We start from the raw sequence: 16567 nt of genomic DNA, 5'->3' as shown, positions 1-16567 counted from the left end.
TCCGGTCCCAGATAGAATGTGTGTGGAAAACAGTCACTTTTTAAAGTTTTCTTAGACGTTGACTGCAGTCTTAGCTTAACCTAGGACTTGATCAACTTCCCTACTCAGCCGTGAAACGGTGCCAAGGGCTGTGAAATCTGGGCTTCCCTCTACATGTGTTTATCTCCTTTGAAGCAAGGCTCTAGCAGGGAGTAAAATGCCAAAAATAAATCAGGCAAGGGTGGAAAACACCAAACTTTCAAACTGGAACTGAGGCCCACTCAACACGTGCAGAAAGCCCCAGCACAAGCTGCCCGCCCTGACTCCCCGGTGCCCCTTGCCCACCCACGGCGACCCTGGCGAAGCGGCCACGGCACCAGACTGGCTGCTCGCCAAGGGAGACCCCAGACTGTCCTGTCTTCTGTCCCCAGGCCTGGTGTGTGGTCAGGGAGGCCAAACGGCGTGGATGGGCAAGAAGGAAGAAACCACAAAACCCCGTCTAAACAATTTAAACCATCACAGATCTGTTGGTCGAGGTCCATATTTACTTCCCCTATTAAATCTCTCAGGAGTCGGGACACTAAAACCTCCGTCAAGTCCGTGCTTTTAGAAAGAAGTGACGTGGTTATATTACTATAGCCTTCCCCACCTATTTCAATGCAGGTTTCTAGGAAACAAAAGTCTTTGTGGTTAAAACATTGGGATTAGAGCATCTTTTAGGTCAGTATAGCTCACTCTGAAGACGTTTAAGCTCAAGGATTTGGTTTAAAAAAAAAAAAAACCCCAAACCCTCGCCCTTTCCCCGCCTCCACTCCCCAAGAAAAGCCACCACCAAACCGCATGCGAGGGCGGGCTGTGGGTTTCCAGAGATCACTGACAGCGTCTCTGTTGCCGTCTCCAGGGAGTATGTCCTTAAGAAGCACTTCCAAACGATGATTAAGCAAATTCTGAACACTCAGGAAATCACACTTCACATTAATGCAAGGAACTCCCAAAATAGGCGCTAGCCTTGGGGAAGAAAGTTCTAGAACCTGAAAGGGGCCTCCCTGGGCTCCCCCGCCGCTCTGTCCCCGCAGGTGCTCTCTGGAGTACCACCGGCCAGCTGTCTACACCCGTGGAGCCAGGCTCTGGGGCCACCACCAGCTTAGTCTCAAATCCTGGCTCTCCGACCTAAAAGCTGAGTGAACCTGGGGATTTTACTTAAACGTCCGTGCTTCCGTTTCTCCACCATGAGACAGGGGTAATAAGAGTGCCTTCCTAACGGGGTGCTGTGAGGACGGGATATTCTAATCCACCGAGACACTCAGCACGGTGCCCGGCCACGGCAGGCAGCCAGTAAGCAAGGGGTGCTACCATTGTCGCTGTTATTATTACCATGACTACCCCCATCGCCCTCCGAACAACCTGTCGCTTCACCCTGAACCACACACCTGGCCCCTAACCCACCCAAGTAAAGCGTATTCATTCTCGCCTCTGGTCACCGCCCCTCTGCCTGCACTGCCCAGCCATTACCCACATGCTGTCCACTTTTCAAGGTCTAGCTCCCTGTGGACCCACACAGGCATCTGCTGGCCAAGCCAACTACAAGGACTGTCCCTCTCTAAGATCTGTGTGGCATTCAGGGAGCTCATGGGCACAGCCCCACCGTCCAGTTCTCAGGGGTGAAGAGGGTCCGCCGTGTCCTCTCCCCATCTTTTGACGCCTCTTGTATATCCACCCGCTCAGGGCCCAGCCCATAAAGCCCCGAAGCCACGTCCCCAGGCTCTTCCTAACTGCACTCTGATGGTCAGGAGGACATGGGCTTGCAGGCTGCGAGCTGGTTTTGCTAGATTCTAGCAGCCGGGGAATTGCAATGAATTTAGATTCTCACTTCAAAAGGGTCTGCTCTGTGCACCGGCCAATTCCCTTCATTCTGAATTCTGCAGGTGGCAGCTACAGCCTTCTGCTCTGGCACCGGCACCAGGGCAGAGGAGAGCCTCGGTCACGGTGAGCTCACACAGACCGCGCCCCGTTAGGTAGCAGAGGCTCGCTGCGGCTCCCAGGTTTGTGTGGCGGGCATGTGGGTACTTACCAGTCAGCAATGCATCCAGTTATCAGGTAGCCAAAGATTAATCCAACCAGTAAGGAGAACTTAGCGACATGGACCTTCCAGGCATTATCACACACAAGATCCCACTAGAGAGGGGCAAATAGAAAACAGATCAGAGAGAAACACACACAGAGGCCACCTGTCAATCATAAGGGCAACACATAACTGCGCTCAGGGTCATGACACCCTTTACAGGCTGTGTCACACATACCGCTAAGAGTCTCTTCAATGTTTTTGAGAATCCAACAATGAGAAATATAAATCTGCCCACAGAAGGCGGTGTAATGTTTTAGCCCGGGACAGAGGATAAAAGTCCACAGGGTCTCACATCCCCCCCCCCATGACATCCCCCCCCACCATGACATCTGCGGATGAGTCTTTCCTCCATCCTGCCAGCACAGGCCGGGAGTCCCCCATCACTGGCACAGCTGTCACACGGCCCTGCAGGTGGAAAGCCCCTGCCAGCTTTTTGCATGGGGTATCACAGTAACACGAGGAAACTGAAAGCAACCTCTGTGTTTACATCCCAAAAAACTCCCCAAACTTTATAAGTCGCCTTAAAAATAAAGAGGGTTAGCAGTGAACACTGAAATAGCAATTTTAACTAAGCATTCTTACTTTTCTTCCTCATCAGCGTCCCTGTGTTCTCCCATATTACATCCTAAAGCCACTTTCTCTCCACTTGGAGAGAAAGCCAATCAACTGGTGAATACAACATTTAGACTATCTTTACAATTAAGCTGTATTATTTAGAAAAACAAATAAAATTAACCCTCCAATTTTTCCTTCCTCCTTTCGCAGAAGCGAGAGAGAAATGCACGTCTGTTCCCTCGAAGTGACGTGTGTCCAAGTGGAAACACGGCCCTCAATCCACAAGCAACTGACGTCTGGGCCCGAGGGGCAAACAAATGGGGTCTTGGCTTCAACGGGCTTTGGGACAAGCCGAGCTTCTGCACCAGCCACTGCGGAGGGAGGGGCCAGCCAGCCTGGACAGAGCAGGAAGGCAGCCGCCCGACACGTCATTCCCTGGACTCCCTGGGACACATCCAGGGCCGGCACTGCTAGCTGCACGTAATCTCATTATTAACAATTCAGATACAGGTGTTCTTTACAGGGATGACATCCCCTATGTCTGCCCAGGGACCGGCAGCATCGGCATCACCTGGGAAGGCGTCAGAAATGCACATTCTCGGGCCCAGGCCAGACCCCGAACGGGAAGTTCTGGAGGAAGCACAGCCAGCAGTTTGACAAGCCGCCCAGATGACAACGATGCCGCCCTGGCCTGTCATTTCCCTGCTGTTTTGAACACAGTGAATGCGCTTCCCAGGCCTGGGCCAGGGCTCCAACAGTCAACCCCCAAGAGCAGGGTGAGGCCAAAGGCCGCGTGAAACACGCACAGCAGGGCTGCTCAGTGCTTTGAGCAGCAAATGCCGGGTCAGAAACTAGAGCGTGAGCTAAGGGGGCTTGCGGAGGCCAGCCTGGAAAACCAACACTCACGGAAGTACCAGTGTGTGTGTATTCTGTCTCCCCAGCCTGGTTTATTACATTCTGAGGCTGTTTCTGAATTGTTTTCTCTCCACTCTGCCTAGCACAGGACTCTGCCCACAAAGTAATTGATTTCCAAGGCTAAGAGCTACATCTACCAGCCCATCTGGCTCCTCCGGGCGAGGAGATGCTTACAACACCTATAACGGTTACAATCCCAATCACATCACACCTTCCTGCACCTCAGCCTGGCACGTGCTTGGCAGGAGAAGGACACACCCGGCCCCAGGTTGCTGCCAGGGGGGAGGGGGAGGGGAGGAAGGGGGACCAGCTGCTGGCTCTGTGGCCAAGAATCAGTCACTCCCGTCTCTACCCAGACTGCTCACTGATGAGCTTATTTGAGGTTAAGTGATGCCAAGGAGCACATTCTGCTTGTATTAGACGCCCAGGAGACAAAAGAGATTTTCATAAAAGCATCTGGCAGGGAGCAGATTGCCAACACTGCTGTGGGTTCAGGCCCCTGAACAATAACTCGCCCTGGCCTTGGGCAGCCATGACCCAATTCAGTTGCTACCTAGAGTCAGATGTTCAGTGCAATCGCTATCAATTAACAAGGCGGGAGTGGAAAACTGAAACAGCTGAGGGAGACAGAACCGCTCCCACGGCCAGGAGGGAAAGGCAGCCTGGTTAGCAGTGTCGCTGGCCCCGCTGTCCTCAGCCTGGGGGGCGGGGTGGGGGGAGGACACAGGACAAGGCGGCCACCGTAACCCCTCAACCAGGCACCGGAGCAGACAGCATCTCTGAGTCAACAAGAAAACTACTCCAGACTCCAGCGGGCTCCCCAGGATAAAGTCCCTCCTGCTTGGGGTCTGCTGGACACCCCTAAAGCCTAGAGGCCCCTTGAGGTCCACTCCATAAATAAGGTGAGGTAGGGCTGGGAATCCACGGGGACGGGCATCCCTTGTCCGATCGCCCCACTTCTGATGAAAATAAAATATGCTCAGATGTCCTACAACCTCCAGAAGAATTTCAGAAGTATGAGATCTGAGATCACCTCGCTTTCGAAATCTGTCCCACTATAGATAAGACACGGCAATCGGTCATTTCACTAAGCAAAGGCTAAGGGACGTTAAGAAACCTGACTTGTGCACAGCCAGGACTCAGTGGCACAGGTTCTGTCTCTGACATCATCACCTGTCACCTCCCTCTTCTCACACCCATGGATCACCGATGCCGGAGGGCGCTCCTTCCTAGCGTACCTGGCACCCACCCCCCACTCCACCTCTGTTATGGACAACCTGATTTATGGGGACTCGTGATGAGGCTCGCTCGTCACCCTTTTGGTGCGGGTTCCTGCAGTGTGGGCTGGAAAACACCACTTCCAGGCTCCCTTACTGCTGAGCTCTCACACGTAACTGAGGTTCTGCCCGTCGTCTGCACTTAACTTCCAGCGCACAGCCGAGGTCTAATTTCCAGGGTAACTTGGATTAGGAAGAGCGTTAAGCCAGGAATAGGTGGGACATTCATTCGGTGGTCACATCAGGCAGGACTTGGTCTGCAAGTGGCCGAGGTGTGATCCCAGAGCCTGGGTTGGACAGGGACCTCCTGAATCCCCCGCCTCCTAGCTGTGACCCAGTCCCTGGACAGGCCATTCTAGGGAGCTGCTCCAGGCACCCTTCAGGAGGCTCAGCTCTCAGCTGCTTCTGCAACTCGGCAAGCACTGACTTTATGACCAGATCTCCCTGGGAAGGAGTGTGCAGGGCAAGAGGACAGGGGGCCTCCCCACTGAACTAACGTTAACCCCTCAAATCCATTCCCTGCACAACGATGACAAGCACTCTGTCAGCAGGTTTAACAAGACCGCGAAAGCGGAGACGGCATGGCCCCACTTCACAGTCTGACGCCTGCTTCCCTTGCCGTCCTTCCAGGACCGGGGATGGGCCGCTGTGACGCCACGTAATGCCCCACGTGAGGGAACTGACCCTAGAACGTGATCTCAACCTTAGCTCCACATGTTCTGCTTTGCAAACAAAAAGGCAGCGGCTACAGAAAACCTGGGAGACTGTTCTCCTACCTATATATTTTAAAGATAAGCTAAAAGAAGTAAACTTTATACTATTTTCAAGGGAATCATCTAATTGCTTGACTTGCCAGAGGGGAGAAATACTCATCAAGGAAACTAGTGAAGTTTCTAAAGAAGATGGAAAATAAATGGGAGATGAGGAAGATCATCTTATTTTCAGCAATAATGAAGATACCATGATAAAGTCAAATGCAAAACAAGAATGTAAGAAAACTGAAGAAAACAGACTACTTATCCAATTTTGAAGTGGAGAGAGACTCCCTAAGGAGAAAATCTAAGAGGAAAACAACCACCTAAGGAAAAGATGATGGATTTTATAACAGTTTATCTGTTACTCCTTAATTATTATTCATTTTACTTATTATTTAAAACCTCCCTGCATCAAAAATACCATAAACAAGGGCTTCCCTGGTGGCGCAGTGGTTGAGAGTCCGCCTGCCGATGCAGCGGACACGGGTTCGTGCCCTGGTACAGGAAGATCCCACGTGCCACAGAGCGGCTGGGCCCGTGAGCCATGGCCGCTGAGCCTGCGCGTCCGGAGCCTGTGCTCCGCAACGGGAGAGGCCACAGCAGTGAGAGGCCCGCGTACCGCAAAAAACAAACATAAACAAAATTATAAAGAGATAAATTTGTAAAATATTTGGGAAGGGGGATCAGAATGGGTCACCCCCAAAACATGCCACTTTGGCCTAAGGATGATTTTGAGCTGGAGCAAATGAAAATCAGCAGATTCAGAAAGAAGCCTTCTCAGAGCGTCCCTATCTGCCTAAAAGCAGAGGCTTCTGAGAAATGAAGGCCATAAACCCCCTCCCCGGGGAAGTCCTATGGCCGTGAAGACAAAGTTGGCACCCAGATGCGTCTGCAAACAGCCTCACTGACAAATTAGGAGTCTGGGATTAACACGTACACACTACTATATATAAAACAGATCATCAGCAAGGACCTACTATATAGCACAGGGAACTCAATATTCTGTAATAACCTAAATGGGAAAAGAATTTGAAAAATATGTATAACTGAATCCCTTTGCTGTACACCTGAAACTAACACAACATTGCAAATCAACTGTACTTCAATATAAGATAAAAATTAAAAACAACCTCACTGAAACAACCCTCATCTTCCGTTAGTTCCCCCATATATTTCCTTCCCAAGTTTGCCACCCCTAAAAGCCTCAACCCCTTTTCTTCTGTCTCCTCACTTCTGTACAAACGGACTGTCCTTCTGTTAAGATATGAGCCCAAGCTCTGACCACCCCTTTGAGTTACTGGTCACCAAGCGCTCCTGTGTGCCCGGCTGCACTTGGCAATGAACCTGGTTCCCTCTTGTTCAGCTGCCTTCAGTCTAGTTCCCAGGGCCCCAGCCACAGAGCCTAGGAGGGTAGAGGAAAAAGGTTTTCTCCTCCCCTAAAACAGCCAAAGGGTTACTATCCTTAGTAAGTATTTCCATAACAATATAGACGATACTCCTACTAGGAATGGGTAAAGCACCCGGCAAATTAACAAAATATGAAACAAATGGTTAAAAAAACACCTGGGAAATGCTCGATTCCACTAATTAAAATCAACACTCAATATTTTATTTTCAAAAAAAATTTTTTTTTAAGTTTCCCAAAAATGCAGGAGAAGCCAAGAGGACCAAATCTGTGCTGGGCGTGTAAACGAAGCACTGCGCTTCTGCAAGGCCGTCTGGCAACATGCGTCCCGTGACTTGAAATCGTGAACACTCTTTATGCCAGCAATTCCCTTTCTTGGAAGTTTTCCCCAAGGAGACTATGACTGATGCCCACAGATGTCCTGGTGCAACGATGCTCAGTGTTTGTAACTTGTAAGACATGGGAACCTGCCTGACATCAGCAAGGCTATACATCATGAAAATGTTTGCTTTTGAAAGCACATGATTGAGGAAAATGCTCATGACATAACGGTATGAGAAAGGCTCAGAATAAAAAAACCATGAATAGAGGAGATATTTGGGTCCACAGGGGAAATCAGAAGAAGATATTCCAAAATATTTAAAGTGACTATCTCTGGAGAGTTGAGTTTTATTTTCGATTTTATACTTTTCTTGACTTTTCCAAACTTCCTACAGTTAATCTATAAGCCTTATAATGAAAGAAAAAAAGTAGAGGTAAAAGTAATATAAACTCCCACCCACAGTGGTAGGTGGAAGCGATAGTAGTTAGGGTGAGGCCAAATGACTAAAAAGAAAAAAAACTTTTCACCTTTTCAGGAATATGCATTTTAACACAATCTAAACACTCAGGCCTAGCGGAAGCTTGTTTGCAAAATGACTAGAAACAAACTACATCTTCGGAGCCTGAAGATTACTGATGTTATTGTTCATTGACTAAAGCCAAAAACATTTTTTAGGAAACTAAGTGAAAAATTTCCCCCAAGTTTCATCTTTTGTGCTGGAGATGCCCATCTGAGGCTGTTCCACTAGAAACCACGAGGGTTTTCCCAGTCACTACGCATGTCTGTTCTAATCCTGAGTCAGTAGAGATAAACGGAAAAGTTTCCGCTCAGAATGCTAAGGGGATAACACTGCTTAAAACTTCAAAAGCTTAAATAAAACAGAATTCCTGACGGAACTGGAGGAATTTAGAGAAATGCAGGGTCAGCATTCTTCTGCAACCTTTTTTCCCCCTACAGTGGTATTTCAGCAGACCCTCATGAACCACTGTTTGATACACCGAGGATTTGCCCTGCTCTGTGTTTCTTAACTGGAGACAAGAGAAGTGGCAAGAACACCCCTCCCCGCCCCCGCCGACACACACACACACCCTGGAAGGCTGGCCACATAAGCTGGACCCACGAAGCACATTAGCTACAATCAGCTGCTCAACACTGATGCAGCCTATGCAGGTCTGTGTTATTCAGTTTTTTTTTTTTAATGGATTTATTTTATTTATTTATTTTTGGCTGCATTGGGTCTTCGTTGCTGTGCGCGGGCTTTCTCTAGTTGCGGTGAGCGGGGGCTACTCTTCATTGTGGTGCACGGGCTTTTCATTGTGGTGGCTTCTCTTGTTACAGAGCACAGGCTCTAGGCGCCCGGGCTTCAGGAGTTGTGGCTCGCAGGCTCTGGAGCACAGGCTCAGTAGTGGTGGCACGTGGGCTCAGTAGTTGTGGCTCGCAGGCTCTAGAGCGCAGGCTCAGTAGTTGTGGCACGCAGGCTCAGTAGTTGTGGCTCGCAGGCTCTAGAGCGCAGGCTCAGTAGTTGTGGCGCACGGGCTTAGTTGCTCCGCGGCATGTGGGATCTTCCCGGACCAGGGCTCGAATGTGTGTCCCCTGCATTGGCAGGCGGATTCTTAACAACTGCACCACCAGGGAAGCCCTGTTTCTGTTCTTTTTAATCTAGTAGTATTTGGATTTTTTTTCCCTAAAGATGCTATCAAAATTCAAGAAATACTGCATATTCTGAAAACCCCAAATTGTTCTCTGCTTTTTGCCTCTAAGTTCATCCTCCAATTTTAGGAGATTCACAGCAGCCAACATAACTGCCAGTTAGGGCTGGCACTCTCTCGAGCTTCCTTAAATGACATAATGAATGACCTTGCCAGATACACTGGGAGGTTTTTGGGTTTTTTTTTTAGTTTTGTTTCCCTGTTTTTCATTAATTGCTGCTCAAATGGCTCCTCCACTTTCTTTTTCCCCAACCAACTTGGTGCCAAAAACCCAAACACAGCACGTTGAGGGAAACAGTTGAACCAAAAACCTACTGTGAGCCTGTGGGTGCTCCATGGAAGAGACCAGCAAACCTGCTCTCTCCTCGTGCAAAGGAAACCGGTCCAAGACCACACTGTCAAAGCTGGTGAACTTCTTCAACCTCGCGTAGCCCCGTTTTGGACTAGTGTAGTAATTTTAGACTCACCCTAACCCTTACTCAGTGATCGGTCTTGTTCTGTTTTTCTTCCAGTGACGACTCTTACGCCTGCTGTACTTTGGCTGTAGTACCACCTTGGTGTGGAGGAAGAGAGATGGATGTGACAACTGCTTCAACCTGTCGCCTTTGGGGGCTTTCCCGGTTCTTACTGAATTTGACCATTTTTAAAGGGCTGGAAGTATAAAACCTCTTTCTTATAGCACAGGGAACTATATTCAATACCTTGTAAAAAACTATAATGGAAAAGAATGAAAGAATATAATGATATATACCTATATATTATGTATAACTGAATCACTTTGCTGTACACCTGAAACTAACACAACATTGTAAATCACCTACACTTCAATTTAAAAAATAAATAAAAATTTAAGAAGCTACCTTAAAAAGGAAACAGAAAATTAACCACCTAAACAGGCCCTGAGTAGTGGATGTAGGATCATCTCTGCGAGGTAACACGAGGCACTCAATTTTCCTTTACTTTTTCTGAAAGGAAACAAGGAACACTGTACAGTCCTAAGCAGAGGTTTACGTTAGCAAACGTCCTTATGAGTGGGCCATAATGCCCACTATGGCACTGGGGGATGCTGAATCTATGATCCACAGGCAGCAGAGACGGTAAATAAGCAACGACCTTCTATCAACCGAAACCTTGGAGAGTCTTTCCAAATCCTGCAATGCCTATTTTACTACCTCTAAGAAGGGAAATTGATAGTAAACCCTATACATTAAAGAGGACTATTGCAAAGCCAGAAAGAGAGAAAAAACACAAAAACAAAAAACTCCACTGCCCTGAACATTCAACCCCAGGGAACTATTCAGGCCTTAAGTGAATTCAACACACCGGCTTCTCACACGTAATTGATATTAAGTAACTGAAAGATTCTTAGCGAGAAATGAAACAGTTGCTACATGTGTTACTAGAAGAGATCTTTTAGTATTGCGTGGGAACAAAACTGGACTTTAACATTTAAACGAGCCCCACTAATCCTGGAAAGGAGCGACGTGTGGAGACCTTTGGACAGCAGGGTCAGGGAATCCTTGGAACGAGAAGAATGTGATGACCAGGTGATCAATCGAGAAGAACTCAAGAGGCAGAAGGAAAATTATCTTTTACCTGCGGAGACAAATGCCTTGTCCCTCCCCACTGCCTGGCAGCTGTGACCCTGACTTCTCTCAGCCCTGAGAAGTGCCTCTGGGCCGAGTCATCCCTCACCTCTCTGCCCTGCCAGGGTCCAGCCACGCCAGGGGACCCCCAGCTCCCCAAAAGCCGCAGGGCCCTTTGCCTGTCCTGCGATATCCATGCACACCCCGATTTTCCTGGCTCAATGGATAAAACTCATTTCAACCAAAATTATTCAACATTGTAGATCACCTGCGGGTTGGAGAATGGCAGCCTTTCTGTACGTACTCCTGGCGTTATTCCTTTCGATGGGCATACAGTGGTTTTGTAAGCACACAATTAATTACAAGGGGTAGAAAATTAGAAAGATACAAAGAACACGTTTCCATATATTTAATCAAGTCAATTGAGAAGCTCTCCTCTTCCTAGTACCCCTGTTCTGTACTCCTGTGACAACCTGTACTCAGGATAAACACCCAGACTATTTGTCAGAACATAACATAATTGCCTGCTGCTTACAAATCTTTCTTGCACCAGCTCAGGGGTTGGCAAACTACAGCCCGCAGGCCTGATGTGGCCCTGCCCCCTGTTCTGCACGTCGAGTTCGATGGGGGCCCGTCTCTGCTAGCGCACAAGTGCCTGTGCCGAGCACAGGGGTGACAACACAGAACACACGGCCTGCAAAGCGGAAAATGTCCACTATTCAGCCCTTCACAGGGAAAGTCTGCCGACCTCGGCACTCGACCGTGAGTCCCTGAAGAAAGGGACCACGTCCTCAGTCTCTAAGCTGATGGCTGGGATGGGGCAGGACAGCACGTGGAGCTGCCACTCCGGAAGTGGACGTGCTCTGCGTTTGCTTGTGTTCCCTGTGCCATGCACCTTCTCAACTCTCTTTCTCTCCGTGATTATTTCTTCAAACAGGATTTAAATAATTAATACGTAATTACGTATTATACAACATTTATACGGGCAATATAGTTTTTAAGTGTTTCCGCCACACTTTTCACCATTAGTAATTTTCCCCAAGGGGAAGAGAATTCTAGTTTCATTATAAAAGCCCACAGAATACAGGGTATGAGACATTTATTTCAAACAATGAATAATTCTCTCTTAATAGAACAAATCGGTTACATAAATTAAGTATCGTCTCAACATTTGTTAAGCGCCTGCCATGGTCTTGTGCTCTGCTGGCTGCTTTGACTAAGCATCTTATCCGGCATCGAGACAGCCCTCTAACACGGGCTTATGACCACTGAGTCCACTTTACAGATGAGGAAGCTGAGGCAGAGGGGAAGCAACTAGTCCAAAGTCAAGTGGTTTTTCAGCAGAAGATTATCAACCCATGTCTGATTAAAACTCATGTTCTTTCCCCACCTCAATAAACTCAAAGAAGCAGCCCTTGTTCATGCAAATAGAAACAATTCTGTGGTTTATACAAAACTGTTCTCGGTTGCAGCATGTGTCTTGCCTGGTATTCAGAAGACCTCAGGTACGAGGAAGCAAAGCGTTACTGTGGGAGCAGGACAACCTTTGCCGTTACTTCACTGTCACGACGACTAAACAAAAACAGCTGGTAAAGTCCCTGCGAACAGCAGGTATGTACTCAAAGGCATCTATTAAAAATAATATCCCAGTATCTTATTTTTCATAGAATTTTAGTACCGAAATACTGGGAAAAGTCAAGGTCAACCTCCTAATTTTAGAAATGAGAAGCCTGAAGCCTAGAGAAATGACGTAACTTGCTCAAAATAAAAAAATCTTGGGGACTTCCCTGGCGGTCCAGAGCACTCCTTGTTTCCACTGCAGAGGGCATGGGTTCGATCCCTGGTCCGGGACCTAGGATCTTGCATGCCGCAAAAAAAAAAAATCCTGGGGCTGCTGGACCCCAGCTCAGGCTGCTGTGGAAGATCTCACTTCCTCACAGGTGGCCCTGATGCAAACCGCCCAAGCCCATCACTGCCGAGCAGGACAGAGGTGTGTGGTCCAGCTCCCAACCTCACGTTCATCTGTCGGCACCACGTTCACTCTGGTCCAAAGCCCTTACAACATAAAGAATTTTTAAAAATTATCTCAACGTTCTAATTGAGACCAACTCTTGGCCTTCTTGTCCAACAGTCACTTTTTTTTTTTTTTTTTTTAATAATAAATCAGGGCAGTTGAGAAGCTAAACCAGTTTTCTCCCTGTTTCAACATCGGTCTCACCATCTTGAAAGGACGTGAATAATATTAGGCAAAACGGCCTCTTCAAACAAGGATGTTGTTTGCTGTGTCTGACTCAAGTTAGAAGCCAGCACACATGTGAGTCTAAATGGTCACCTTTTCCACAAAGACAGCCGACACCAGCCTGCTAAAACAAGGTACACAGAACCCTCAGCTGCTGGACTCACAAAAGGTCTAGTAGAACACTAGTTGGGGAATTTTTACCAATTTGGCCTTTTCCTTTGCTGTTATTGGGCTGGGCTATAGCTTACCAGGCTCTCCGCAGAAGAGCGTCATCAGATAAACAAGAGCCTGCAGGAGGCCTGGAATTCAGAGACCCACATGGAGGGTGGGGTGGGCTGGGCTGGGCCGGAAGGCAACAGCCGCACGGAGGTGAGAGCACAGATTTTCAGCTGATGGACCCGAGTTTCCATTCTAGTCACGTGACCCGGGTGAGTTACCTCACCCCTCGGGGCCTCAGTTGCAACATCTATGATATAGGAGTCATAAAACTTGCAATATAGGTTTGTTATGAGTCAAAACTAATATAAGGCAGGTGCTGGTGATTATTGCTCATTAATTCTGTCACTTAAGCAGCTCCTTTGGGGCTTATGTCTGTGGGTGAGTAACACCTGAAGGAGAGCTAATAAAACTACTTTCAAAAAGAGTTTTGCTAGAGAGTCTGCGTTATTCACCGAGACTGACCCTAACTGATCCAAATGAAGGGGTATTTCCTAGCTGTACATCCTCTCTGCACAGCTGTACATCCTCTCTGCACAGAATAGAAAGTGGGAGAGGCAAGCACAGAAGATGCCCCCAGGGCACAGTTGTGCCCACAGTGGGGAGGGACTGGACGGGAAGCCAGCACCCTTCCACACGGGGTCTACACGCCTTTCACGTCCTTCCCCAGAGCTCGGACGTGATGCCCTTCGCGTCGATCTCATCAGCTGCAGACAGGACAACATTAGCCCCACGTCCCAGACGTCCCACAGACAGTCATTAAATATACTGTTTCTGACCCAAAGGAGAAAAAGGAGGTTGGTTCTCAAAAGCTAGCGACACTATCACACCCAAAAGGGTGTTTACGTTTTTTTCCCTTGAACCAACTATTAATCTCCCCAAAACATTGAGCAGAATTGGCAATGTGACAGCCAAAGGTGACAGTGCAGTTTGTTTCCAGCTGCCCGGGGCTCAGCGGGACAAGGACATGCAGATACAGGCCCGAGAAAGGACCCCTGCCATCCACTCCAGGGGCCTCCGACATCCCGAGGGACAAGTTAACAGAAGACAGACAGTTCTCCAAGATTTTTCTCGAATAAAACTCAAAGCATCCTTAAGCCAAAGCCAGAAACAGCTCCTCGAGGGGTGCCACCCACTGCCGTGAGCCAGTTGTCCTGAGGACAGACCCCAGGGACCCACATCGGGCCGGGCTGGGTGGCAAAGGGAAGCGGAGAACAGACTCAGCTGGAAGGGGAAGGAGGGGGCAGAGACCCCTCAGGCCGAAGCGGCTGCGAGTGGCCAGACTGGGCCTCAGGTGGCCTCCCTCACAGGGCCCCCACGGCTGCGTGGATGTTCTCAGCCTGCTCACCCGCCAGCCCGGTCAGAAGCCCACGGGCTTTAATACTGGGGACGGGCCTGGGACGGTGTCTTCTGCTATGGATGCGTTTGGAAGTACAGCACGCAGGAACTTGTGCGGCAGCCCCTTCCGTGAACCTCTGGAGACCAGGCTCTTTCCTGCAACGGTATTAACTGCATCGCGTTCGGGCCTTGGTGGGTGTGGCCCTGCTAATCAAGCCAGGGCAGCTGAATTCCATCCCAGCCTAAGGCATGCTCTGGAAAGGTACGCTTCACAGACTGCCAAGTGAACCCTCCATCAACCACTGATTCGAGAGCGGATTTTACAAAGCTTGTCGCAGGCCATCAAGGCCACCCACTGGGCCCTCCCCACTCCTTCCCCTCTCTCCAAGGCACACAGGAAGCAGAGAGGAGGGAACGGTCCATAAATGAAACCTTCAGCTGGGCTGTGCTCCCCTGTGGGGCTGCATCTTTAATACGCATTCACTTCTAAGTCAGCAGCTGAGGCATTTTCTGAAGGTGCGTGAAAGGGCACCAACAGGTGTTCGTCTGCAGTAACAGTCAGAGGGAAGATGGAGTCTACCTTGCAGGACTTCTCAGAGCCTTTACTGTTACTGCACACCATGGATCCTGCACAGGGGGCTCTGTGGCTGCACTTCCCAAACTCAGGAGGCCTTGGACATCCCACACACACACTTTGAAGGGCATATTTTGAACTGCAGAATAAGAGATGTTGCCATGCATATTTTGTTTGCCCTACGACCTAATAGACGATCACCACGCAAATGATAATATGACAATTCTGGGATTTTGAGCCTGGGGTAAGACACTTTGGTTACCCCGGCATCTACACGAGGGGAGGAGGGCTGCTATGCATATGTGTCAAAGGATATTCAAAGTACACAGAGGAATTTGTTTTCTACCTTTGATCAGAGAACATAAAAACAATAACTATGTTTCTCTGTCTTTGGAAGAGATTATAACGGCTAACTAGTAACAGATGGACAAACATGCAATACTCTTAGGAGCTGACATGTAGAAGCTCAATGACAGCAAAGAGCAATCACTGTGTACAATTCACCCTCCCTGAAAGGACATGTGCCCACACTGGACACTGCCGCCCCTCCCGCAGGAGGGTGCCCGCACTGGACACTGCTGCCCCTCCCGCAGGAGGGTGCCCAGTCAGCCCAAGTCCAGTGGTGCCTACGGCCTCTTCAAGACACAGTCTACGTACCCAACAGCAGTGAAAGCAGGGACACAAACACACATCTGTACGTCCCTGTGCAAAGCAGCATTATTCACAATGGCCAAAAAGTTGAAGCAACCCAAGGGTCCATAGACACATGAATGGATACACAAAATGTGGTGTGTACACAGAATGGAATATTATTCAGCCCTAAAGAGGAGGGAAATTCTGACACAGGCTACACCATGGATGAGCTTGAGGACATTACACTCAAAGCAATAAGCCCGTCACGAAAGGACAAGTACTGTCTGATTCCACTTATAAGAGGTTGCTGGAGCCGTCGGATTCACAGAGACAGAAAGTAGAAGGGTGGATGCTGGGACAGAGGGAGGGGGGATGGGCAGTTAGTGTTCAATGGGGACAGAGTTTCAGTTTGGGACGATGAAAAAGTTCTGGAAACGGATGGTGGTGATGGCTCCACAACGTGAATGCACTTAACGCTAGTGAACTACATACTTAAACATGGTTAAAACGGTGTTTTATTTCATACATATCTTACCAAAAAAAAAAGTGAGACAAAATTGTGTTCCTGTTCTAACAGTGATAAACCCAAGCTGTGACTAGTCAGGGTTCTGTTTAACTCACACACAGAGGATGCCCCCTTGAAGAGCAGGAAGCCCTAGGGCAGCCACTTCCAGCTTACGGATTCTCAGCCTTATGGGTTAGAGCCTCAGGACAAGCTTCTCCGAGGCCCAGACCATTCCTTGTGGGGAGACATGAGAGGAGGAAGCGTGACAGTCCTGTGTCCCTCACAGTCGCCTGCTCCCTCCCCTGGGCTTCACTTCCCACGATGCTCAAGCCAGGCTCCCAGTGCTTAGGTTCTGTCCTTACGCAAACAGGTTCCTCCCTGTGCATCCCCACCCGCGGCCAGCACCCTGGTCCAGGCCCATCGGGGACTCATCT

The 16567-nt window shown here is 48.9% G+C and overlaps 1 protein-coding gene across 1 annotated transcript in view; it reads right to left on the bottom strand.

Moving 5' to 3' along the window:
- Nucleotides 1–16567, bottom strand: part of SLC22A23 (solute carrier family 22 member 23) — a 138981-nt gene that overhangs the window by 101898 nt on the left and 20516 nt on the right. Inside the window, exon 2 of the mRNA XM_065885664.1 lies at nt 2051–2154. Within this exon, the coding sequence (XP_065741736.1) occupies nt 2051–2154 (104 nt within the window). The remainder of the gene's footprint in view (nt 1–2050; nt 2155–16567) is intronic.

Source organism: Phocoena phocoena, chromosome 10, assembly GCF_963924675.1.
Source record: "Phocoena phocoena chromosome 10, mPhoPho1.1, whole genome shotgun sequence".
NCBI classification, from domain to species: domain Eukaryota; kingdom Metazoa; phylum Chordata; class Mammalia; order Artiodactyla; family Phocoenidae; genus Phocoena; species Phocoena phocoena.
Note: the sequence above shows the minus strand (reverse complement) of the source record. Positions and strands in the feature narration are given on the sequence as shown.